Source organism: Vombatus ursinus, unplaced genomic scaffold (assembly GCF_900497805.2).
Source record: "Vombatus ursinus unplaced genomic scaffold, bare-nosed wombat genome assembly UNPS02014807.1, whole genome shotgun sequence".
Lineage (NCBI taxonomy): Eukaryota > Metazoa > Chordata > Mammalia > Diprotodontia > Vombatidae > Vombatus > Vombatus ursinus.
The window spans coordinates 18,586,525-18,611,868 of NW_020954585.1; the positions used below are offsets into that span (position 1 = coordinate 18,586,525).

The window sequence follows — 25,344 nt, forward strand, 5'->3', positions numbered from 1 at the left end:
TATACCTAAATGTCCTGTAGATGACTTTGCTCATTTGGATCTCAACAAACTTTCTTTAAACTTTTTCTGTTTCTCACACCTTTGCCTAGGCAGTAATGCTTCTCATCTGCTACCATTCTTCTCCATGAGGTTTTACACATGAGTTTAAGCTAACTTTCCTTTAGCTACCACATTTCTCTTCTTTGCAAGTAGATCCAGGTTTTGCTGGTTTGTAGGCTCTTTTTATTCTCCTCATTAAACCCTTAGTTTATATCAGTTAAATTTCTATATGAAATTATTCTAAGTCTATGTCAATTCTTCCATTAATTTCCCATTTTTTGGCATCAGTAATTTTGAAATGGACCAAATTAGAGTTGTTTTAGTTGGGCACAGTAGCTTTTTTTATTTTCATTTAGTTTCATAATAATTCTGGTCATTAATTTGTTAGTGATCAGACTATACATACACAGCTATTCAGGATGACACTAGTATCAGCATTGAATTGTTTCCTGTCTATCAAAATATAATCAGTTTTGTAATGTTGTTTGATGTTTGCTATGTCCAGAACCTTCCAGTTCTTTTTTCAAAGAAACCATCAAGCTCTTTAATCAGCAGCAGCCCAGACCTCAGCTACCTTAACCTGTTCTTATGCTGATACCAGCATGGGGTAAAAAGACCTACTAGGAACAGAGTTACAGTAATGCCTGAACCAGTACTCACAACCCCATAATAGCCAGGCTGCCCCTCTGCTGTCTCCTCTACCCTGCTTCATTTGCCTGGGATCCTCAGTTTGGAGACTCTTCCTATCTTCCCCACACACCCTCAATATTCAAAATATTTATGATTTCATAAAACTAAAATCCTTATCCAAAAACAGTATGTATGTCCACCTAAGTTAAAGAAGCCAGAGATCTGTAGTAGTTGGTGTTATTCTTGAATTAGAAGTGTGGGAAAGCCTGGAGCAGAAAGGGGCTGTTAGTCTTGACTGTTCCTCAGCCCACCCTGCCCTGAGTATTTGCCAGTCTTAAGGGTCTGGGTCTGTCTCAGACCACACCTCCTACTGACAGTCCCCATCATGGCTTAAAGTTCAAGGTCCTTGTTCACCCCCTCCCATTAATTTTCTTCTGTTCTCTGTCTAGCTCTTAGCTCATTATTTGAGCTAAAGATGATGGACACACCTCAAATCCATCATATTATTCTTAGATCAGATTTTCAGCTCTATCCACTTCCCTGCGTTTTTATTGACATCCTCCAGATGCCAAAAGGAGAGTGACTTGCCAAATTTCTAAAGTTTATATTATCACAATTGGTCATAATAATGAACATTTACATAACATATGAAGTTTTACCATTATTATTGTTAATAATAATATTCTGTTATTTTGACAGATACATGATATCACTTTCTTGGGTCCTCTTTATATCAATGTAGGTCCCACTATTGACCTTATCATTCAACTGAAACTTTCTTCAAAATTACTAATGATCTTTTAATTGCTAAATTAGATGGTTTTCTCAGCCCTAGTCCTTCTCAGACTATCTGCTGCATTTGATGCTTTTGACCACTCTCATTTCCCAATTTGGGACTCTATTTTCCACTATATTTTTCATCACTCCACCTATGCCTGTTGTTGAATTGAAGTCCCAGAATATCAAAGTACATGTTGATGTAATATGGAGAATCTAATCCTTGACATATATGCTGCAATTCTTTTAATAGTTATCTTTTGACAAACACTTGTCATGAACATAGCAATCCTAGAATACTAAATGCCCCATGAAATGATGTTTCTTACTGCCTTTGAATGTAGATAAAAAGTTAACTCTGCTGTTGTCTTTATTTACATATGTACACATATGTGTATATATATATACGTACATGTATATCTGTATGTGTGTGTGTGTGTGCACGCGCGCGCTTATTTTGTGTACTCATAAGTGTAGATGTTAACTTTTCTTATAGAAGGTAAGTTCCTTGAGGCCGTGTACTTTGATTTTGTTTTTGTGTCCCCAGTGCCTGGCATATTATCATCGCTGTTCAGTCATTTCAGTTGTGTCCAATTCTCTGTGACCCCATTTGGGGATTTTCTTGGCAAAGATACTGGAGTAGTTTGCCATTACCTTCTCCAGCTCATTTTACAGATGAGGAAACTGAGGCAAACAGGGTTAAGTGACTTGCCTGGAGTCATGTAGCTAATAAGTGTCTGAGGCTGGATTTTAACTCAGGTCTTCCTGACTCCAAGCCTAGGGCTCTATTCATTGCACCTCTGGCATATTGTAGTAGATGTTTAATTAATGCTCGTTGATTGATTGCTTTATTGCCTCTAAAAAGAACCTAGTGCCAGCCTTCTATTTAGGGGAACCTCCCTATTCTGGTTTTGTTTTTAGCAACAATGTTGAGTGATTCAGTTTAGTATTTGCAGTAGTATGTGCAGTCACTGGACACTCTCACAGCTAAGTTAATATTTATAAACAGTCTAAAAATGTGCATCCTAGTAACTCTGCCACTACAGATTGGAAAAGGGCCACACATGACTGAGGTTATTTTGTGTCATTCTTTGTTTCAGTGTTTGCGGTGGCTGAAGAATGTATCATCAGGTGGCCAGCCTAGAAGTGATAAACTCTATGTACTTCACTAACCTTGTCCTTGGAAAATAGTTGCATTCCAAAGTAAAGCAGTTCTGAGATTCTGCGTCACACCCATCCAATTTACAAAGGTAGCAGAAAAGAGAAAATGATAAATGTTAGAGAGGTTGTAGGAAAACAGGCATGATTGGTGAACCTGTGAATAGGTACAACCATTTTAGGAAGTGTTTTGAAATTACGTATAAAAAGTTCAACAGTGTGTATGCTTTGACCCAACTATAAAACAAAGGAAAAGGCCCTTTGGGCACAAAAATATTTAAAGCGGCTCTTTTTGTGGTGGCAAAAACCTGAAACCTAACAGGATGTTGATCACTCAAGGAATGGCTAAATAAGTAAATGAATGTAATGGACTACCATTGTGCCTTAAGAAATTAGAGGATAAATGATTTCACAAAGACATGGAAAGGCTTATGTGAACTGATACAGAGTGAAGTAATCAAAATTAGAAGAACAATTTTTACTAACACCTATTTTTTAAAATACATGATTTTGGGGACTTAATAAATAATAAATTAATAAAATGATCAGAATCAGGAGAAAAATTTATACAATAACAACATTTTAAAAACACCTTTAAAAGCTGAAAGAACTCTGATCAATGCAAAGAGCATTCATAGTCCCAGAGGATTGAGGTTTAAATATGCTATCTGTTAGAGAGGTGATGGATTTAAAGTGAAGAATGCGGCATATTTTTGTATGCAGCCATTGAGAGAATTCGCTTTGCTTGACTATGCATATTTGTTACAAGAAATTTGTTTTTGTTTTTTTCCCCCATGGCGAAGGATAGAGGGTAAGAGGGAGAAAAACTGCAATTTTTTTTTTTTTAAATAGAGAGGTGGGAGGCTGCTACAAATGTTAAATGTTGCATGTACTCTCAGATTAGGTCATTATATTAGTTTTACTTAATTGTTATACTGGATTACAAGTGGCCCGTTATGAAGAATCTCTAAATGTTTGTGATGTAAAAACAAAACGTGTAAGTACAGCTTAAAAGAAAAAAAGCAAATGGACACAATCTGTTGTCAAGGAACCTATCAGAACTTGCACTAAGGCATAGCCTTTGAAAACCCAGGGTCATCCACATGCCACAGTGATACATCAGAGTAGGACCCCAGTCTAAGATTGAGTTAACTTTTGGGGTGCCATATCCTACGTATTGACTTACGTCGAGCTTGAAATACACTATGACCTTCAGATCTTTTTCAGACAAAGTCTTACCTAGCCATAACCTCCCCATCTACAAAGTTGACTTCTGAACCCATGTAAGACTTTACGTTGTTTCCTATTAAATTTCATTTTATTAGATTTGGCCTAACATTCTGAACTATAAAGCTCTTTTTGGACCCTGACTCTTCTACCCAATATGTTAGCTATCCCTCCCTGTTTAGTGTCTTTTGCAGAACTTATAAGCATACCATCCATGCCCTTTCCCAGGTTATTAGTAAATATGGTGAAAAGCACAGCTCCTGAACTTCTCCATTACAGATCTCATTATAAGTCAATATCACATAGTGACTCTTCTTTTGGTTTGTCCATTTAACCAGTTCTTGGCCCATATCCCTTAAGTTAAAATAGAGACAAACATTCATTTTCTGTTTTCCAGTTGTTTTCATCCTGCCAGAATTCCCTACCTCTCTAATCTAGCTGATTTTGATATCTAGTTTTTAAATAATTTTTTTTTCTGTTGCAGCTGAAATTTCCACTTAAATCCTACTTTCCTTATGCCTCTTCATCTCTTATTATGGTATTACTTCAAAACCCAAAAGGTAAGTTGAGCTAGATTTCAGGAGTGATGAAATAATTTCTGACAACATTGATGTTAAGATACATGTTTTCTCAGGCAGATTTGCTTATAAAAATAGGGAAAAAAAGCTGCCTAGTATTTAAAATAGTCCCACAGAGCCCTGCTATAATATTTTATAAAATTTACCACCTGAATGTGGGATGTTTTGATGATGACAACAACAGCTATTTAAGGGACAGAAGTGGTGCTAGATCCCTGAAGTCTTCTCCCTGTAATCCCTCCTACTGTTGTGCAGCCTCACATTGTTTTTAAATTTGAACACAGGTTTTCCCAATTTCATTTTTGCCCTGTTTTGGACAGTACATATTTGATATGTGCCTGACCATAGAATTGGGAGGCACAGCTTTTAAAAATGGGGGAAGGGGGGAAGAGGCATGGTTCTTGATCACTAGAAACTTGAAATCAAAAGGAAAGGCAGCATTGACACAGACAAGAAAGGACATGGGTTTTATCTGAACTCAGAAGAAAGGGGAAGTTGAAAAATAAATTAACAGAAAATGTTTTCCTTTTAGTGCTTTGTTTTTTCTTTAACAAATTTAATTACTGGGTGCAGTTGTAGAAAAGAGATAATTCTAAGTATTGCAACATTTATTTAATTCTCTTTCCAGAGGATGTGGCCAGGAGTAGTAGGAAGAATGTAGTAGATAACCTTTTGAAATTCTCTAGGATTTGTTTGATTGGTTTGGGAGTCCCCTCTGAATCCCTTTGATGTTCCCATTATACCATGTTATTAACACAATGAATAAAGGAAAGGTTTGCTTTCTTTGAGTGTGACTGGATGACCTGGGATAGATATTTATTGGTTCCTCTCATGCCAGCTCAGTCAGAATGATTATGTATTGGAAACAAAATAATCTCTGAAGAAAGTGTTCTTCTAAATTCTGATAGCTGGCTGCAAATAAGGCAACATGGATGTGTTAGTATTTATTAGCACTTAGTCTTAAAAGACGCATCAGTTTCCTGGGATCATGAAATAAATAATAAGATGGGAAGCTGAAGGGCGTCAAAATTATCTGTCATTCTCTTCAAATCATTAGCTTATAGGGATTTTAAAGCCTGTTGAGCCAACTCAGGTTCTCTTAGTCACAGAATCTCATGTGCCTTCATAGAGGAATAGATTCCCTAGAGGGACTGATGTCAGATACTAGTAGTAATTTGGTAGTCACAGCAGAAAAGGGATTCAGTGAGAAGAGCTGTCTAGTGACTATCTAAAAAAAAAAACTTAAATGAAAGTCCAGCACCCTTAATTTCCTAAGCTGTAATAGAATGTAATGTTACTGATTTCAGATTTGGGTTTTTGTCTATATTGTGCCTGTAATTTTGTGATAAATGTTAATAACTAAGAAATAATGATAATATTCCATTCTACATACTTTATATAAATTTGGGGGATATTGGTTTTGACTATATGAAAATGCAGTACTTTTTTGTATATAGTTTTAAATTGCAGGTATTGAGGTGTTTGGACATGTTCAAAATCATAGCATAGTCATGAAATAATATATGTTAAACAAAAAAGAAGGCTGTTTTTATATTAGCCTACCCATAGACTGAGTTAGGTTACAACTGTAAAAGAGTTAGTTGGGTGGTTTGTTCCTAATTCCCAATTGAATGTTTTAGAAAGTCACCACATATTTTGATATAATTGGTCTTTTATGATCAGAGGAGGCACAGAACTGGGAAAACAGGGACATAGTAACTCCAAATTCCAGGAAGCTTATACGATCTCTGCCCACACTGTGCCTGATTTGAAGAATCCTTTGAACTCTAGCCCTATGTAATACAGATGAAACTTTGTTCCATGGGCCAACAAGGATACATAATAGATATGACTGGGGAAAAAATGAGTGTGGAGTATTAGATGTGGGTTCCACAATTGAAAAATGGTACAAAGCTTGCCATACACAAGATCTCTAAATTTTAACTAAGAGTTTTATCGCTAATATATTTTAGTTCTCTTTTGATTTTCGCCCTAGATTTGCCTCCTGGACTTTGGTGTCAGCACTTGAATTACATTTCGGAAATACTCCAAAAAATAGTTGAAGACCAGAGTATTCAGTGAGCAATACCTTTTAATTGCTTTTGTGTTTTGCTTCTCTTGTTTTTTTATATTTTCCCCATCTTACTGGAAGCTGGGGTGGGAGGAGGGGCTATAGGAGTTAAGCATTTAATCTTTGACCACCATGAAGGATTTGGGGGGAGGGGAAGTATTCTTTAGGCAATAGGGAGCCACTGAAGGTGATGTTTCTGTTTTTGTTTTCCAGCAGGGAGAGATATGATAGGAGCTATACTTTAGGAAGTTTAATCGAGCAAGATTGAGTAAGATGGATTGGAGTAAGGAGACACCAAAAGCAGAGAGAGCAGTAAGAAAGTTACAGTAAAATCCAAGTAAGAAGTAATGAGAGGCTGAACTGGGATGATAATCATGCAATGCAAGAAGGGGAGAAGAGAATAGTATTATTAGAAGTTTGAAAATCAGTAGGGGGAATTGGATTTTAGGGAAAAGATGATGAGTTAGGTTTTGGAAATGGTGACTTTGGGAATACCCAGGTGGAGGAAAATAGCAACGAGACAAAGTTGCAATGCAGATTTGGAGCAGAGGACAAGATCAAGGTGAGAGGTAGAGAGTTCAGTTCAGTCATACCCTTTGTGGTGATGGTGGAACCTGTAGGCATGGATGAGATCAGCAAGAGATTTAAATAGAGAAGAGAAGCAGGAAGAGATTTGTACCTTAGAGGATAATGCATTTAGTGAGTAGGAGGAGCTAGAAGAACCAGCAAAGGAGGCAAATAACCAGAAAAAAAAAAAAAAAAAAAAGACTTAGGAGAGTCTATGTCACAAAAGCCAAGGAAAGAGGATTAAGTAAGGGGTTGGCAATCAACAATGTCAAATGCATCATAAAGATCAAGGATCAGAACATGATGTTGGATTTCTTGGTTAGTCAGGTATTCATGTGTCACCTTTGAGAGAACAGTTTCAGGGTAGTGGTAGGGGTAGACACCAGATTACAAAGAGTCGATGAATGAAAGCATGCTGAGAAAGTACAGAAATGAGCACCAGCTATTCTTATGAGAACTCAGGCAATGAAGAGGAAAGGACCCCTGGGTAGAGGAGATGAGCCTCTTTGTAAACCAAAGAAAAGGAATGAATGAAGAGAGAAAGATTAAGGAGAGAGGAGATAATTGATGCAGCAAGATTGTGGAGAAGACCATAGGGAAGGGATTATGGACATCAATGGATTATAATTGAAAAGGAGGAGGGCTCCTTCTTCCTCTAAGACTGGAGGAAAGGATAAGAAAGATTTTGAGGCAAAAAGGGGAGAAGATGAGGAAGCTCAAATCGGACAGTCTCAGTCTTAGTAAAGTAGGAGTTAAGGTGATGTGCTAAGAGGAAGAAGGACATGGTGGGATTGAACAGATTAGAAAAGGTTTGAAACGGGCTTTGTGAAGTTATAAAGACTCTTTCTACTAAAGATAAATAAAAGGATTTCAGAGAAACAGACTTTTCTCTCTACTCTGGCCGCAAAATCACTGCTGCCCTAACATGGCAACAGTGCCTCCAGAACATCTGCCATTGTCACTGAACAACTAGGGTAGCTGTTTTCTGGACTCCATCTGAATTGCATGCATCTTCTTTCTCATTGTATAGTGCTTAGCCAGCTGGAAGGCAGACACGTACAACTGGGGAGGCCTTGTTCCCATCCGTGTCTCAGAGCAGTTACATAGCTCAGAGGAGCTATCCACAGAGTTTAATTTCACAACATTTCTGTTCATCATGAAAAGAAAATCCTTTTTCAAAGTTTATGCACAATCATGAAGTCTCTGAAGGTTAAAAATTAGTAAGTACTTAATGGAAATTGTGTGTGGAGTTCCCAAGAAGAGGTATTTTTGAGAACTATCCCTTTGAAGGCCTCAGATTGGGAACAAGCTGGCACTGTTAGTTGTTGACTCAAGACTAAACAGGTATGCCCCTTGAGTGATGGTCCTAAGTACTTCAGTGAGTGAGTAGAACATAAGGCGCTTCTACACACATTAAGTTAACTTTAAGAACTAAGGAGGGGGGAAAAGGTGAACTTGCACAGCTGCCATGTATCTTGATTTTTTTCCAGATCCTGTGGAAATCTCTTTGAGCACTGGTTTTTATTTATTCATTTTGGAGAATGGGCCGATATTGCTGCTGAGGAATTACTGATGTTGAGAGCCGAATCCCCTGCAGCCTTGCTGTGGCTCTTGGCTTTCTACTATAACTCATGTGATCGAAATCAAGAGAGGACTCAGACAATGGTGGGTGGCATAATTGCCTTAGTATTCAGAATCAATTAGGGCTTGAGGGGAAAAGTGTTTCTGTAGGAAGGAGCCAAAAAATGAATGTGACATTCACTGAAATGTCATGGTTTTATCCAAGGTCTGCCTAGATTCTTTTGTTGTTATTGTTGTTGGGTTGTTTTGTTTGGTTTTTTTTGGTTTGTTTTTTTTCTTTTTGGCGAGGCATTCGGGGTTGCCCAGGGTCACACAGCTAGAAAATGTCAAGAGTCTGAGGCCAGATTTTAACTCAGGTCCTTCTGACTCCAGGACCGGTGTTCTATCCACTGCACCACCTAGCTGCCACCCCTCCACTTTTTGGGGGGGGGAAGGGCTCAAGGCAATCAGGTTTAAGTGGCTTACCCAGGATCACACAGCTAGGAAGTGTCAAGTGTTTGCGGCCAAATTTTCTAGGTTCTTTCTGTGGCCACTTTGGTGATATTTAAGTGTTGCTGTCTTCCCTCTCGCCCACCCCCCCATGTGTAAGCTATTCCTGCCTGTCAGTTCTTTTTTTTCTTGTCCCTAAAACTGGCCCAAGGAGCAAGATTTTCTTAAAAGACACTAGAAATTCCTCAGGGACATAATGAAGTCTTTGTGTCCTCATATGCCTTTTTAAAAACTTATCTTGGTCATCTCATATTTGTGCTTATCTTGTTTTTCCTTTTTTTGATATTTAAGTCACAGAATATCAGAATTGTGAGACAGAAATTTTTTAGAGAACTTATTTGTGCTAAATTCTTGGGGTACATAGATAGCCAGCTCCAGCCTTGAAGGAGCCTACATTCTGATGGGGAAAGACAGCTCATAAAGGAAAAGTGGAATGGGGGACTACAACAGCATAGTGGAGATGGCCAGAGAGTGACAAGGAGGCCAGGTTCCCAGCAAGATACTATGAAAGCTCACTGTTAAAGCCTGAGACCCAGAGTCCAAGATTACAGTTATTGATTCAACCATGCCAACCCCCTAATTTTATTGACTCAAAACATTGACTCATAAAAGGGAAACTGACTTTCTGAAGGTCATAGATTGAGTTAGTGGTAGGACAAGGTCTGAAACCCAAATTCTCAGGGTAGAACATTGGTCACATTATGGCAATAATTTCCATTTATCCAGTGGTGGTCTTTCTCACTTGTTATCACTTATAATAAAGTATTCTAGTCCCAAAGCTTTGGTTTTGGAGCACTTTGAAATCACTATTCTTCCCAGATGATATCAATGCTAAATTTGATAATTAAAGGGTAATCTGCAGAGATAGAAGGGTCTTTAGATAGAAAGCAATACCCAAATATGTGTTTCAGTTGCGATCATTTCTTCCCATGGCAATCATGATTCTTAAAACAATGTTCAATATTTTTAAAAAAGAAACTGGTGCCAATTTTGACTTCTTCTTAGTCAAAATTCTCTCTCTCCATACAGCAGGGCAGAGAAACAAACAAGACTAACATACCATTATCTGTATTAGTGTTTGCTTTTTGTAAGCAACAGAAAAGACAAAGCAAGCAAGTACTTTGCTCAACACTCAAGGAAACCTCCTTTACTAAAATTTGCATAAAAACATCAGCAGAAGAAAATTCTGATAGTTTCAATTAAAGTCATATAAGCCTGTGAATGAGTGTCAGCAAGAGAGGGATCAGTACCTTTAATGAAGGCATTACTGCCTTTAATTATCCAATATGATACAAAGTAACTATCGTCTTTGACACAAGTAATCAATATAGAGCTTACTGATACCATACTCAGGAAACCACAGAGCTCATTTTCAGAAACAGAGTGTTAACTATCATGTGATTGCTTTAGTTTCTAGTTCTAAGAAAGGGTTGTAACCTGAGGATCTGTTTACTGATTGAAAAAGCCAGTCCTGGCCTCAAACAGACACAGGCTGCTTGTCAGAGAGAAAAGGCAGATGAATGAGATCCAAGTAGGGTGCCCTTTTACAATAACACTGGGCCTGACTGGACTCACAGGAACACACATTTAGAGCTGGGAAGGTCCTTAGAGGTCATCTAATCCAACCTCATCTTTTTATTTTAAAAAGTTATCAACTTGACAAACATCAACAAACATGAATATTTCCTTATATAAACAAGAACAGAAAAAAAAAATAAAAGATTGCATGTGACACTGTGAATCTCTTTTACAAACAGTTTGGATTTTTTAAAGGAAACATTCAATTTAACTTACTAGTTCCGGCAGTGCCTTGCTCTTAACTTCCTTCTGCTCTCTTATGTGTATATTTTTTAATGTTTCATTGATGTTTATTTCATCCTTTTCTTTTTCTGTTCTTTTTTCCTCTTCACTATATAACCAACCCCCTTCACTCCTGTAACCCCTTCTCTCTCAGAAACGCTGTCCTTTGTAACAAATAAGTATAATCTAGCAAATAAAACTCTACAAATAGGCTATGTCTGATAATGTATGCATCATTCTGCACTTCTAGTCTATCACTTCTCTTTCAAAAAGTTGAAAGCCTGCTTCATTCATTCATCACCATTCTTTTGAAGTCATGCTTGGTCATTGCATTGATCAGAGTTAAGTTTTCCCTTGCAGTGTTGTAGATTGTATAGAAATTGTGCTCATTCTGCTCCCTTCACTCTGTATCAATTCATATAAATCCTGCCAGGTTTCTCTAAATCCATCCCTTTCATGATTTCTTATTGTAGAAAAATATTCTGTTGCATTCAAAACTATTCTTTCTTCAGTCATTCTTCAGCTGATGGGAAATCTCTGCCAATCCCATCTTTTTCCAGAGGATGAAACTAAGGCTAAGGGAGGTTAAGTGATACCCAAGATCAAATTGGTAGCAAGTGGCAAAGATGAGCTAAGAACTCAGGTTCTCTGATTCCATATCCAATTCTCTTTTGACGGTCTGCTTAAAGTGGGTATATACCATGGGGAAAAAATGGGAGATATGACAGCAACAGGTAAGTTTACTTAGCAGTTTACATATTTGAAACATGTCTCTTTTTATCTGAGTGCTTAACAGTAAGGATTTTATACGTACTTCTGTATTGTTGTAAATCCTAAAGCCTTAGCTGTTGTGTCTTTGTCAAAGTGTGCTTCAGAGAGCTAGAGAATTAGAGGAATTTGGCACTCTGAGCACGTTTTGTGACATGCTCTCCCCTTACTCCCACCACCATCCCTTCTTGCCAAGTCATTTTTACCCTTCTGCACCAGCTTTCCTAGTGGAAAGGTTCCCCCTTTCTCCCTCCGCTGATCTCATTTCATTAAAACAGTAGTCCCCATTGGTAATTCTGAATCTAAAAAGAATCAAGACCCTCCATGTATTTTCACCTTTAAGTGATTCATTTCCTTCTCTAGAAAAATTTGTTTGAAAGTCTATGGTAGCAATTTCTAGCAGTGCAGTACATTGTCGGGCACGGGGTTGTGGGGAACAGTATCTTGGTAACTTGTCAGGCCTGGTAGTGAGGAAGAAGAAAGGGACATCCATCCTGGGGAAAAAATGAAATTGCAACAGGAGTTAGGAACAAAGTGGGATAAGAAAACAAAGAAATGTTTTAAAATCTAAAATTGTTGCAGACACATAGATAGCCCAGAAGCCTCTGAATGCAAAACTGAGAAGATTTACAGTAGGGAGATTATGACAGAGAGAAGATAATGAGAGCATGGCAAGTGAGAAGAGGTAATAATCAAAGTACATACTCTGCTTCTCTTGGGGTCAGTCCTGGGCCAACAAAAGAGCATTTCATAGTTTCCCACGGTCTTGTATGGTGTCAGAATGGCTTCAGACAACACCCCTCGTTTGTGACAGTCCTCATCAAGGGAGGTCTGTCTTTCCAACAACAACAACAACAACAACAACAAAAATTGACTCTTTCGAACTACATAAAATTAGTCATGGGAATTCTCAGCCCAGGATGAAGTATTCTTTAGAGCACTGGTTGAAGATAGTTCTCCCAGGATCCCTTTGGCATTTCAGAATCATGTCTCTAAATTTGTGTCTTGTTTTCCATTCACAACTTGATCTGCTTTTTTTGTTGCAAGCATAAATCCCAGCATGAAATTTGTATTTCTTTCTCTCTTGCAATCACTGCTTACAATCTTGCAAGTTTCCCATTATTGTGCTGACTCTTGAAGCCCTTTTTGTCCTGTAAAATGTGTATGTATTTAACTTTCAAAACACATGTATTAACCATTCCGAAGCACAAACTAAAACTTGTGCTGGCACAACAAGCTGGCAAAACACAAAAAAAGAATAACCTGCACTATTATCAGAGTGTTTGATCAGAGAAGGAGGTCAGATTGCATGGGGCTTTAATTGATTTGTAGCTGTGATCCTCAAGTGAGTCCTCTGTTCTTTTTCCCACAATGTAAAAAATCTCACTGCATTCTGCTAAGACTTTCTTCGTTTCCTTTCATTACAAAAAAAAAAAAAAAAGGTTAAATCTTGGCATGATGCCCTGACTGCTTAGCGTGCAAAAGCAAAGAAGTCAAGAAATTTCCATTCTGCCAATTTAGGCTCATGAGGGGGAAGCAGTGTGTAAACTCAGACACGCATTGCTTCTTCCTGTCGTCCTCATATTTTAGTTCTTTTGATTTTATAATGAGGGGTTCCTCAAACAACTTTGGTTGCCTAGTACTGAACAAATCCTAGAAACAGGGTTCAGGCTTGCTTGTCTCTGCATTCTCTAACCTGTTAGTCTTTGTAATTGCTCTCATCAGGTAGACGCAAGAGAAGCGCATGGGTCCATCATGAAACTTTTCAGTAGAACTCCCCTCTCAGTGAAAGATCTGCAGGCTGTGGCTGGTGAGAGCAGTGAGGCAGATACAAGACATCCTTATATTCAACGATTAACCAGGCACCTCCTTCTAAATTTCCTGCTCTTGTCTCCTGAAGGACATAAGATTGCCCAAGAATTCATTGTAAGTATCTATCTTTTTTTTTTGTTTTGTTTTTGCCTTCTAGTTCTTGGTTGCCAATCCAGGGAACAGCTCCATGGATTTAGAGTTGGAAAGGACCCCAGACACCAAACAGAAGGGCCACAGTCCATTGCCTGTCAAGAATGGCACCAAACTGAAGAACACTATGCTGTCCAAGTAGCTTTCTTGAAGAAAGAGGGCTTCTAAGAGGACATTTAGTCACAAAGTGTTCATCTTGCCCTTCACTGTATTGGTCTAGCCCTTTATTATCACAAAGAAATAGTATGTGAATCCTGGACTACAACTTAAAGACTAGGCCAAAGTAAAGCAGAGATCACAATGCCATATAATTAAACGGTGACTACAAAGAGCTACATAGATCTTTCTTCCTAGCATTAGGAATAAACTTTTAGGAAGTTATTTTTCTAGGGTTCTTGGCAGTATCAGAAGAATCCACTCTGAAACTAAAACCCTATTCTTGTCTACCCTTATGTCTCAACTTTGGCATCTCCCTTAAGAGTTCCAGGCCTAGGGGTGCACATAGAAAGGTCTTGCATAAAACCCAAGAGCAAAAGCTCTTTTTCTCCTTCTCTCTTTCTCTGCTGTACATCATCTTTAGGAGGGCCCAGCTTCTACTAAAATTTGGTTTCTGGAGCACTTTGAATTTCTTTGTGTTTGTGGTATGCCTCATTCACTTCCAGAATAATTGAAGGCAGGAAAACTCTTTTAGGTTAGAGCTTGAAAATATATAAAAAGCTAGGCAGCTCCCAAATATCTCACTAGCTATCTCTGAGTCATAACAGTTGCTTGAGCCTGCTGTCAGTGTAAGGTTTATTGGACTATGGTCTATGGACTCTATTCATACTCATATAAGGTTTTCACTCTCTCAGAAGAAAGTGCTGAACATGCTTCTGGCAGCAGTGGAAGAAGATGGGAGCCCAGTGGAGCAGCCATTAGCTAAGGGGGAATAGACTTTGTTTTGAGGAAAGATAGACTGGGAAAAGGAAAATTAGAGATACCAAGGGAGGAAGGATAGTGGTAACAGGAGGTGATGCTCCAGTGAGGGTTCTAAAACATTATGAAACTCTTGGAAAAACAAGAGAAATTGTAAAATGCCAAGAATAATATTCTTTTTACAATAGATAAGTCACAGTGTTGTTGACTAACTTGATTAGCTGGTATGTCTCTGCTTCCAGTTGTCATCTAAAGCTATTTCAGAGATGGACTAAATCAGCTATCATTCAGTGTAGCCAATCCATGTATCTAGCCCTTCTCTCTCCTTGAGCTCTAGTACCACATTTCCCAAATTCCTGCTAGATATCTCCAACTGTGTGTCCCATATGCATCTCATCTCAGTCTGTCAAAAATAGAACTCATTTATGTTTCTCCCTAAACCCATCCTTGCTCCTAACTATTCACCGTCTCACTCCTCAATCTTCTCTCCATTCACACAACCACCCCCCCTAATTTAGGCTGTCGTCACATTTCAATTTGAGCGTTGCAGGAGTTTGCAGATTGACTTCCCTGCATCCATTCTCTCTTTCCAATCCATGCTCTATATAGATGTCAGATACATTTGCAAAGCACTGGTGTGACCATGTTCCTAAAATGTCACTGGCTCCCTATTGCCTCTAGGATAAAATATAAACTCCTCTGTTGGGCATTTAAAGCTCTCTACAATCTGACTTTTTGGAGGCAGCTGGGTTGCACAGTGGCTGGAGAACCAGATTCATCTTCTTTAGTTCAAATCTGGCCTCAGACACTTCCTAGCAGTGTGACCCTGGGCAAGTCACTTAACCCTGTTTGCCTCAGTTTCTTCATCTGTAAAATGAGCTGGAGAAAGAAATGGCAAATCACTCCTGTATCTCTGCCAAGAAAACCCCATGTGGTGTCACAAAGAGTTGGATATGACTGAAAAACTCCTGATCATGAACAGTCTGGCTTCAGCCTATCTTTTTACCCTCCAGGGCTCTGCATATTTTTCCAGGCTGATTGTACATTACTACATCTGATGTATACTGTGTTCCAAGCAAACTGGCCTACATTCTGTTCCTTTTACATGACCTTCTGTCATCTGCCTCCTTACCTATGCCTCCTGGAATCCTTAGCCCCCATTAAGGCATGCCTCCTCATCTTACCAACTCAAGTCCTACCTATTACATGAGGCCTCTTCTGATCTTCTTGACTATCCCCTCTTATTCCCCGTGCCTGTATTTCATTTATTTAATTATTCATTTGTTTGTTCATTCATTTATTTATGCATGTGTATGATTCCTCTCATACACATAAAATGAATATAACCTCCTTGAGGACAGGGAGTATTTCATTTTTGTTTAAATATAATTCTTTTTGAAAGTAGGAGAAATCGAGATTTTTTTAGACATTTTTATTTTAGACATACAAAGACCTGCACCACAGCCTTTCTAACACTTTGGTGTGATGATTTCAATTTAACAAGAATTTATATACAAGGTGTGAAGATACAATGAGAAAAACATCATAAGTTTAGACTTAAGAATACATTTAAATAGGGTCCTTTTGTTATGTAACATCTAATAGACTGCAGTTCCCCCATTTTTTTTAGTTCATTGGTTTTAAATTGGCTAAACTATAAAGTACTTATAAGTGATTTTAAAATTTACCATATGAAACCTCCAAGTGTGAACAGGAATATCTAAGCTGTACCTTAAAGAAAAGGTAAAGGAAAATCTGTTCAATAAAACAAGAAAAGCAATATGTGGTCAAAGGTAAAAGCTGAAAGAACATACCACAGCTTGAGGGAATTGTGAGGGAGGAAGGCATTTATCTTGTGCCAGAAAGGTGGCTTCTCTGTACTCCTCCCAGTTATGTGACTTCATATTGCCATGGCCTTAGCTCATTGGGCAGCAGGAACACTGGATCTGATTGGTCTTTGTTACCTCTTACCTTTCTGGGCCAAATTTATTAACTGCTGAGAGTGAGCTCATAGATAATTTAGCACATCCGCTATAGTTCAGTGGTTCCCCTACAGCTTTTGCAACATTCCAGGTAGGGAATCTTAGTTACTACGATCTCCCTACCTGCCTCTCTTCCCGCCCCCCACCCCAGCCAAGCTCATATGTATAATCCCTAGTTAATTAGTAGACAGTTTATCTTTCTAGCCTTCTTCAAAGCTAGATATTACATTTTCTATCTTCCTTCATCTCCAGTATTATAAATTATATAAAATACCATTAAAATTGAGTATCACAGAACCTTGGGGGTTGGCAAGGGGAGGCCTTTCTTTTAGTGACCCATGTTGCTTCTTAGGAACACAGACATTTACTGACAAGTGAATGCTGCTTTTCTTTTCATTTTTTCTTTTTCTCTTTTCTTATAAACAAAATCCATTCAGATAATTTTTTTTTTGGTAAGTCAACAATGAAGCATATTAGAAGGCTTTGTCAGCATTTTTATCGTTTGCTCCTCTGACTTCCATTTCCACGCCTGTCGGCATCTGTTAGAAGCAAAACTAGCCTTGCAAGAACTCGCCTGCGGGCCTTGTTGCTTATGTAGAAAATATCAGCACAAGGCATTTCCTCCTCTCTCTCTTTGCCCCTTTCATTCCTCCAGGGAAACACACATCCTCTACTGTACTCCTAATCCCTGCCACCCATGGGAATGGGAGAACAGGCCCACAATCTGACCTCAGTTCTCCTAGGGGTCCAGGATAACATGGGAGTTTTATTAGGCCTTGGATTGGGCAGTATTCCATTGATCATGTCCTGCTGTGGTGACACAGAATGGGAGAGAGGGACAGAAAAAGAGCACATAAGAAAAATACATAGACCGCTGCTTTGTTATTTCCATTACATTTATATGTTAATGACTGGGGGGTGGGAGTAGAGGATCCACTTTATTGAAGCTTCCACAGCAAAATTCAGCCTTGTATAGAAGTTCTTGTCAGAAGTTGTTGTAAAAGAAGAGCCCTACACTTCAATTATGTTCTGAAATTTGCTACTTGCAACAAGCAGCTCATTCCCATAGAAAAGAATTCAGTTCTAACTATAAATTAATGCTGCTAAGCTAACCCTGAGACTGAAGGAAAGCAGTAACTCAGTGGAAAATCCCAGTGTATTCTCATTAAATTTAATAAATCGGGTCAGTTGGAAAGAATATATTCACTGAAGATAATAGAGAAGTTCATTAAATGATAAAAAGTCAGCATTTCTCTTCATGCCTTGGCTTCTGAAACTAAATATGCGTCCTAAACAGCTGGGTGCCATCTGGGCATCTTGTTGCTCCTCACAGTAGAGCAGGCCTTCTGGATACCATCCATACAGATGTTCTGAAAACTGACTTTATCGTTACCAGCATTTGAAATTAGGCTTTGCAACAGTGGCTGAACTGACATATCAGAGGCAGCCTGAGTAACGCAACTCAATATAATTGACAAAGGAATTTCTAGGTAAACATTTCTTAAGTCCCCATGACCAGGTTTTCTAGTGACATCTTGTAAGATCATCAGATCTTCTTTTCTGTGTGCTACCCATTCTAAGTAGCAGGTGGTTACTAGCTGGGTTGCTCCACAGAGAGGCTGGGTGTATTATTAATGTTTGTGTCAGCCAGAGCTAGGGCATTCTAAGATTGAAGAAGCCAGAGCTTCTTGTTAGAGCTTTTTTATTTTGATTTAAATGGAAATCTAGGGCCATTCTGACCAGACTGATGTCTCCTCCTATCCATTCCGGCTCTAGCTTCTGGGTTAAATTGAACATGCAGTCTTGGGGGATGTGGAAGGGAAGTGCTGAACACCCATCACTGGACATGAGGGACATGATATGTGTGGTAGGAGTGGCAAGCAGGAGATCAAATGCCTCCTTGTGGAACAGCCAGAGCCTGATTTTGTATCTATTTCATCCTAAGAGCATTCAGTTCCTTCCTAAATTAGATCCCTGAAAAGTCAACCATCTGAGTCTTCCCGTAGAGTAGGGATCAGTTATCTCTCTGCGGGATATTCTGATCTTGCAGGTGAATAATGTCCTCTTCATGGCTCCTTTGTATACTCTACACAACCCTGGTCACATTTTAGAATTTGGTAAACCCTAAACAGCTTGCCTCCATTCTTCCTCTCTTCTGTACACCCTGCCAGCTGTCTCAGCCTCTTTCATGCTGCTTCACAAGTTCAAGCAATCCAGGATCATTTTATTCTTGCCTTAGTCTTTTTTAGTTCGTGTTAACTTTGTCCCTCATTGCCCTGTCTTTATTCCCACCCATACTTTCAATGTCTCTGACTTTTCATTCTCTCTCCTCTTGCACCTTCTTTTTACCTCTTGGCTCTCTAGCTGCTTTTGCCACATCCTTCTCCTTTGGCTAAAAAGTCTTTTGGTTGGTCCTTTTGTTTATGAATCCATTTTGCTTCTTTCTTTCTCTTCTATTGTTTCTGTCTTCTGCTAAGTTCTGGGGATGCAAGGAAAAGCCAAAGGTGGTTCTTGCTCTCAAGGAGCTCACTGTATAATGCGGGGGTGAATGGCAATAACTATGGACCAAGAAGCTATGTGCAGGATAAATAGGAAATAATCAGCACAGGGAAAGCACTAGAATTACAGATGACCAGGAAGGGCTTCCCGGAGAAGGGATAATTTTAGCTGGGATTTGAAGGAAGCCAGTAGTGGAGATAAGGAGAGAGAGCACTCCAGGCATGTAGGCACAGCCAGTGAAAATGCCTGAAGTCGGGAGATAGAGTGTCTTGTTTGAGGAACGGCTGGGAGGCCAGTGTCACTGGATTACAGAGTATGATGAAGGAGTAAGGTTTAAAAAGTCTGGGAAGGTAGGAAGGGGCCAGGTTATAAAAGGCTTTGAATGCCAAATGGAGCATTTTATATTTGATCCTGGAAGTCATAGGGAGTCACTGGAATTTATTGAGAGGATGATGAACTGGGGTGGGGGAGGGCCTTGTGGCAGAGAGACCGAATAGCAGACTTTGCCAGTAGTCTAGGTGGAAGGTGATGACGTCTGGTAGTGACATTGTCAGAGGACCTGGGTGTGAGAGGTTCCAAATGCAGAAGTGGCAGGCCTTGGTAATTGAATATGGGTAGGGGGCAAGAATGAAAGAGTGAAGAGTCAAGAGTGACACCTAGGTTAGAAGTGTTGGCAAATGGGAGTATGGCAGTACCCTTAACAGTAAAAGGAAAGTGAGGAAGAAGAGAGGGTTTGGGGGGGAAAACAGAGGTCTGTTTTAGACATGTTGAGATTAAGATGTCTATGTAATATCCAGTTCAGGATGTCTAATAAGTTAACTGGAAATGTGAAACTAGAGGTCAGCAGAAAGCAGATTTCCCATATCAAATGGTTGCAACAAATGAAAAATTCCTACTGAATCCTGAATCTCCTAACTCTTGTCTTCTGCATACATACTCATGTGACAATGTTACTTAGTTAGACAGTTTTCATCGTTAATATTCATCATTGAAGCCTTTTCTTATGGCACTGTGCTCACTACACATTCTCAAGGATCATCACTGCAGAGCTAAAAAGATCTCAGAGCTGGTAGGGCCCCCGGAGGTCACAGAGGCCAGCCTCTTATTGTGCAGAGGAGACTGAATCGGAGAGAAGCTAAGTGACCTGCCTAAGATCCCATAGAGAGTCAGTGGCAGAGATGGGATTGAACCCAAGTCCTCAGACTCCGGTCCAGTGTTATTTTCACTGTACTATGCTCTCTGTATACCACTGAGGACATGTCAATTCACACACCCCAACTTTAACTCCCTATTCTCCTCATGCGAAGAGGCACCAGACTTTGCCAGGTAGACGTGGTAATAGCAGCAGCTGCTCTCTTGCTTCCCACCATCCACACCCTTGTGCTGCTGCCCCTGAAGTTGAAGGGCCAAAGGAAGAGGCAGCCGTGAGACCCAGAGTCATGATGGGGAGGATGCTGTCCCAGGTTTCTGTGATTGAGAATCTAATTGTACAAAATATCGCATATAGAAATCAGTCTTTTTCAAACCCAGAACTCCCTATTATATTCCTGTGTCTGGAAATCATGTACTCCCACTAATCTCCCCCACAGCTGAGTTTTTATTTTCTTTCTTTGTTTTGTGTGTGTATGTGTGTGTGTATATGTATGTGTGTTTTTCCCCCACTAATTGACATAGGAAAATGCTTTCAGGCACAAACAGAACTAGTTAGTCCTCTGGGCTCTATTACATAGAATAAACATTTCTGTGTTTCTTGTTTCCCAGATGGTTAGCGTGTTAGAAATCTTGGACATGTCGTAAGACATGACCACAGGTGAGTCATTAGCCTAAAAATATCATATTTAAGGCTGCTTGGAAATAGACAGAATTTTCCCTTCTACTTTCAATATTTTTCCCCTTCTTGCTTATGTTTGAACTTTAAAGCAAGGCAACCACACATTCATCTGGCTTTACCATTGCAAATATTCCAAGTGCTTACAACAGAAATTCCATCAAACGTTTTTCTCTTAGAACATTCCTAATTTGTGTGTAGCCTTTTGTGAGCCCAAAATGTTTCACAGTTAAAGCTTGCTATGGAAGAGGGTGATTATTAGGAGATGACTTTGCTAACTTTGTAATATTTCTGGGAGAACTGAGTTTCCTCATTTTAAAAACAAAATAAAGGAACGGAATCTTTTGCTGTGGGTTAATAAAGTAGATTGCTGTTTTTCAGAGCTAGAAATGAATGCCTTAACTAGGTAAAAGATAGCTAATTTGTCCAGGGAAATTTTAAATTGGCTCTCTGTTTTGCTTCTGTTTCAGACAACTCAAACTGATGAAATAGCCAATGAGTTTTTGAATCTCATAGCTCATACAACATACAGATGGAGTCGTCTTGGCATTGAAACCCTCAGGCCAGGAAAATTGGCAAGAGACCTCCTTCAAGAACTACAGTGTTACAGAACAAAAAGTGTATTGTTGTAATAATCTTATCACTATTGCCATCACTTTTTATATGTCAGTGTTTCCTCCATGTTTATGATACTAGTAAAAGGAGTTAAGGTTCATAAAGAGTTATGAGTCTAGAAAATCAATCAGTCAGCCAGTATTTATGAAGCACCTACTGTGTGCCAGGCACTGTGGATACAAGTATACAAGTCTAAAAGCTGTCCTTTCTCCCATGTAGCCTAGACTCTACAGGGGTGGGGGAACAAGTTAAGGTGTGTGTGTATGTGCATGTAATACAAAGAGAATAAATAAAAATCTACACAAGGTAGTTAAGACAAGGTAGTTTGGGAGGGAGGATACCCCAAGTGTTAAAGAGTTAAAGAGATCAGGAAGGGCTTCATGTAGAAGGTGGTGCTTGAACTATGTCCCAAAGGAAGAGCAGGGCTCCATGGAGCAGTCTAGGCCCACTAGACAGTCAGAACAGAGGCATGGAGATGGAATGAGAGGCATGGGGAACAGAGAAAAGGCCAATCCAGTTATGACACAGAGGTCTAATGAGGCTGGAAATACAGGTTTGGGCCAACTTGGTAGGACTTTAAAAGCCAAAGGGAAGAATTTACAGTTTATGAACTAAAAAAAATTTTTTTTCTGTTAGAGGGGAGGGATGTCAAATTGTTAAATGTAAGAGATAATTGTGAAAACAGCAGTAAGATTTGGCAATTGATATGTGGAGTAAGGTGGAGTGAAGAGTCCAGGATAATACCAAGATTAAGGGGAAAGGGAATGAGTTCAGTTTTGTACATGTTTCTGGGATATCCCATTATTGAAGCTCAAGAAAGAGTCTTGAGGCTGGATAGAGAAGTAGAGATAACCATGCACACACAGTGTTGAATCATTTACGTAGAGGTGATAGTTAAGTATATGAGAGGTGATAAAGCTACCAAGAGAAAGATTATACAGAGAAAAGAAGAGTGCCTAAGACAAAACCCTAGAGAATTCTCTTAGTTAAGGGACATGAGGTGTATGATTAGCCAGCAGCAGAGAATAATGAATGATCAGGCAGGTAGGAGAAGAATTATGAAAAATTAACGTAACAAAAAACCAGAGAGGAGAGAGTGTCCAATATGACACAGCTGTCATTTGTGTCAAATGCAACAAATAAGTTGAGAAGGATAAGGAATGAAAAAATATCAGACTTGGCAATTAAAAGTTAAAAGAATAGTGCTTAAAAAAATTAGGAAAAGAAGGGGGTCCTACCATATTCCTTCTATGATTCAAATATAGTCTTGATACCTAAACCAGGGAGATTCAAAATAAAGAAAGAAGACCCTAATGCATATCCAATCAATCCATAAATATTTGTTAATCACCTACTGTGTGTCAGGCACTGTGCTAAGTGCTAGGATACAAAAAGAGGCAAAAGACAGTCCCTGCTTTCAAGGAGCTCACACAAAACTTTAAATAAAATATTAGCAAAGAGATTATAGCAATATATCACAAAGATTACACACTATGATCAGTTTGAATTTTTACCAGGAATGTAAGGTTAAAAAATTATTGACATAATAGACCTATTAATAAAATTCACAATTATATCAATAGATATAGAAAAGTCTTTTGACAAAATACAACACCTATTCCTGTTAAAAAAAAAACCACTTAAAAAAATAGGAGCAAATGTACCTTTCTTTAATGTAATAATACCTATCTAAAGCCAAGAGCCAGCATCACATGTAATGGGAATAAAGTAGGGGCCTTTACAAATCAGGAGTAAACGCAAGGATGTCTACTATCTTCACTACTGTTTGATGCAGTGCTAGAAATGCTAGCTTTAGCAATAAGACAAGAAAAGGAAATCTAGATGTACAGGCAAAAAGGACACAAATTTAGCACTTTTTGCAGTTAATGTGATGATTAATTTAAAGAACTCTTGGAAGGTGAGCTAAAAATTGACACAGTAACTTCAGCAAAACTAAAGGATTTAAAACTTATCTTCATAAAGCATTAGCATTTCTGTATAATACTAATGAAACCCAACAGGAAGAGAGAGAAATAGAAAATCCATTTAAAATAACTATGAAATGTATAAAATACTTAAGAGTATACCTGCCCAGATACAAGTGGGAACTATATGAATACAACTACAAAATAATGTTTATGAAAACACAGACTTAAATAATTGAAGAAAGATAAATTGCTCAAAGGTAGGCTGAACCAACATAATAAAAATGACAATGCTATCTGAAGTTTTAGTTTTAGTTTTAGTTTTTTACTTATCTAGTGCTGTACCACATTATCAAAGGATTACTTTACAGAACTAGGGGAAAAAAAAACAAACCAATAATGAAATTGATCTAGAGGAACAAAATGTCAGAAATCTTGAAGGAAATAAGGGGAAAAAAATGGAAAATGAAAGGAACCCAACAGTAATACCAGACACCAAATGATAGTACAAAGCAGTAATTATCAATACATTTGGTACCAGTTAAAAATAGGCTGATCAGTGGAACAAATTAGATACACAACACACAGAAGCAGATGAAACTAGTAGACTAGTATTTGTTAAACCCAAATATCCCAGCTACTGGTGTAAGAACTTACTATTTGACAAAAACTGCTGGGAAAACTGCAAAGCAGTCTGGCAGAAATTACGTATAGACTAACCTTCCCCAGTGTATAACAAGGTAAAACTCCAAATGGATAAAAGTCATCCAAAGGATGACATCAGAAATAAATCAGAAAGTCAAGGAAGAAATTACCTTTCAGATCTGTGGATAGGGGAACAGTTCCTAACCAAACAGGGGATGGATAAGATAACAGAAGAAGAAATAGACAGTTTTGATTACACAAAATTAAAAGGTTTTTTTTAAAACAAAATCAGTGAAGCTAAAATTAGTCAATAAAAACACAGTCCCTGCCATTAGAGTTTATAATCTAATTAGGGAAGATGACACACAAGAGGTAGGAGTACCTCTCTCTGGGATATATGGAAGGTTCCAAAGAAGTCCAGAAGCAATGTAGTTGTTGGGAAATGGGAAGAAAAACTGTTCTGAGCCCCCTCCTTAAATAGTGGCTCTGGAGTCTATGACCCTTCCCTCTAGTTGTAGACCACAGGCAGTTTGATCTTGCGTCGTAATGAGATTTTCCAGCGATGAGTTTCAGAGGGAAGGAAGGCATGATAGAGAACTCCAGAGAAGTCCAGAAGCAGGGTGCCTGGTGGGGAGTGTGGAGGGAAGTGGAAGGGAAATAGAAAGAAAACCAGTAGGAGTGTGCAGGAATCAGCTTGAGCCAACTCAGGCAGTTGTTAAAATTTCAAGTGTGAACTTTTACACTTTGGAAATTGGCAAATGCTACAAATTAAAGTTGATTTATGTTTTTGTTGATTGTATTTAAGTGATGGAGAAAATGTTAATGCAGATTAAACATAAAAGTGTTAAGCTTTTTTTTTTTCCAGGGAACCAGTCCTTAAAAAAATTCATCAGTACAACCCTAGAAACTCAGAAACTGAGGGGAAGAAAATCTTTGCAGCAGTTTTCCCTGATAAGAGTCTCATTTCCAAAATATGTAAGGAGCTGGTTCAAATTTATAAGAATAAAGACCATTCCCCATTTGATAAATGGTTAAAGGATAAGAATAGGCTGTTGTCTAAGGAAGAAATTCAGGCTATCAATAAAGATATGAAAAATGCTCCAAATCACTAATAAGGAGAATAATACAAGTTAAAGCAACTCCAAAATTCCACCTCATTCATCAGATCGGCAAAGTTGACCCCCCCCACCAAAAAGAAAGAAAGAAAGAAAATGACAAATGCTATTAGGGGCTGCAGACAAACAGGCATCTTCAGTGTACTATTGGTAGAGTTGTGAATTTGTACTCT

At 38.6% G+C, this 25,344-nt stretch overlaps 1 protein-coding gene across 1 annotated transcript in view; it reads left to right on the plus strand.

Moving 5' to 3' along the window:
- The window catches only part of FANCC (FA complementation group C), a 207,460-nt gene extending 184,572 nt beyond the window's left edge, over positions 1-22,888 (plus strand). The window contains exons 11-15 of the mRNA XM_027875129.1: positions 4,316-4,391; positions 6,406-6,487; positions 8,538-8,712; positions 13,411-13,611; positions 21,342-22,888. Of these exons, the coding sequence (XP_027730930.1) occupies positions 4,316-4,391; positions 6,406-6,487; positions 8,538-8,712; positions 13,411-13,611; positions 21,342-21,503 (696 nt within the window). The 3' untranslated portion in view covers positions 21,504-22,888. The remainder of the gene's footprint in view (positions 1-4,315; positions 4,392-6,405; positions 6,488-8,537; positions 8,713-13,410; positions 13,612-21,341) is intronic.
- Positions 22,889-25,344: the final 2,456 nt, after the last annotated feature.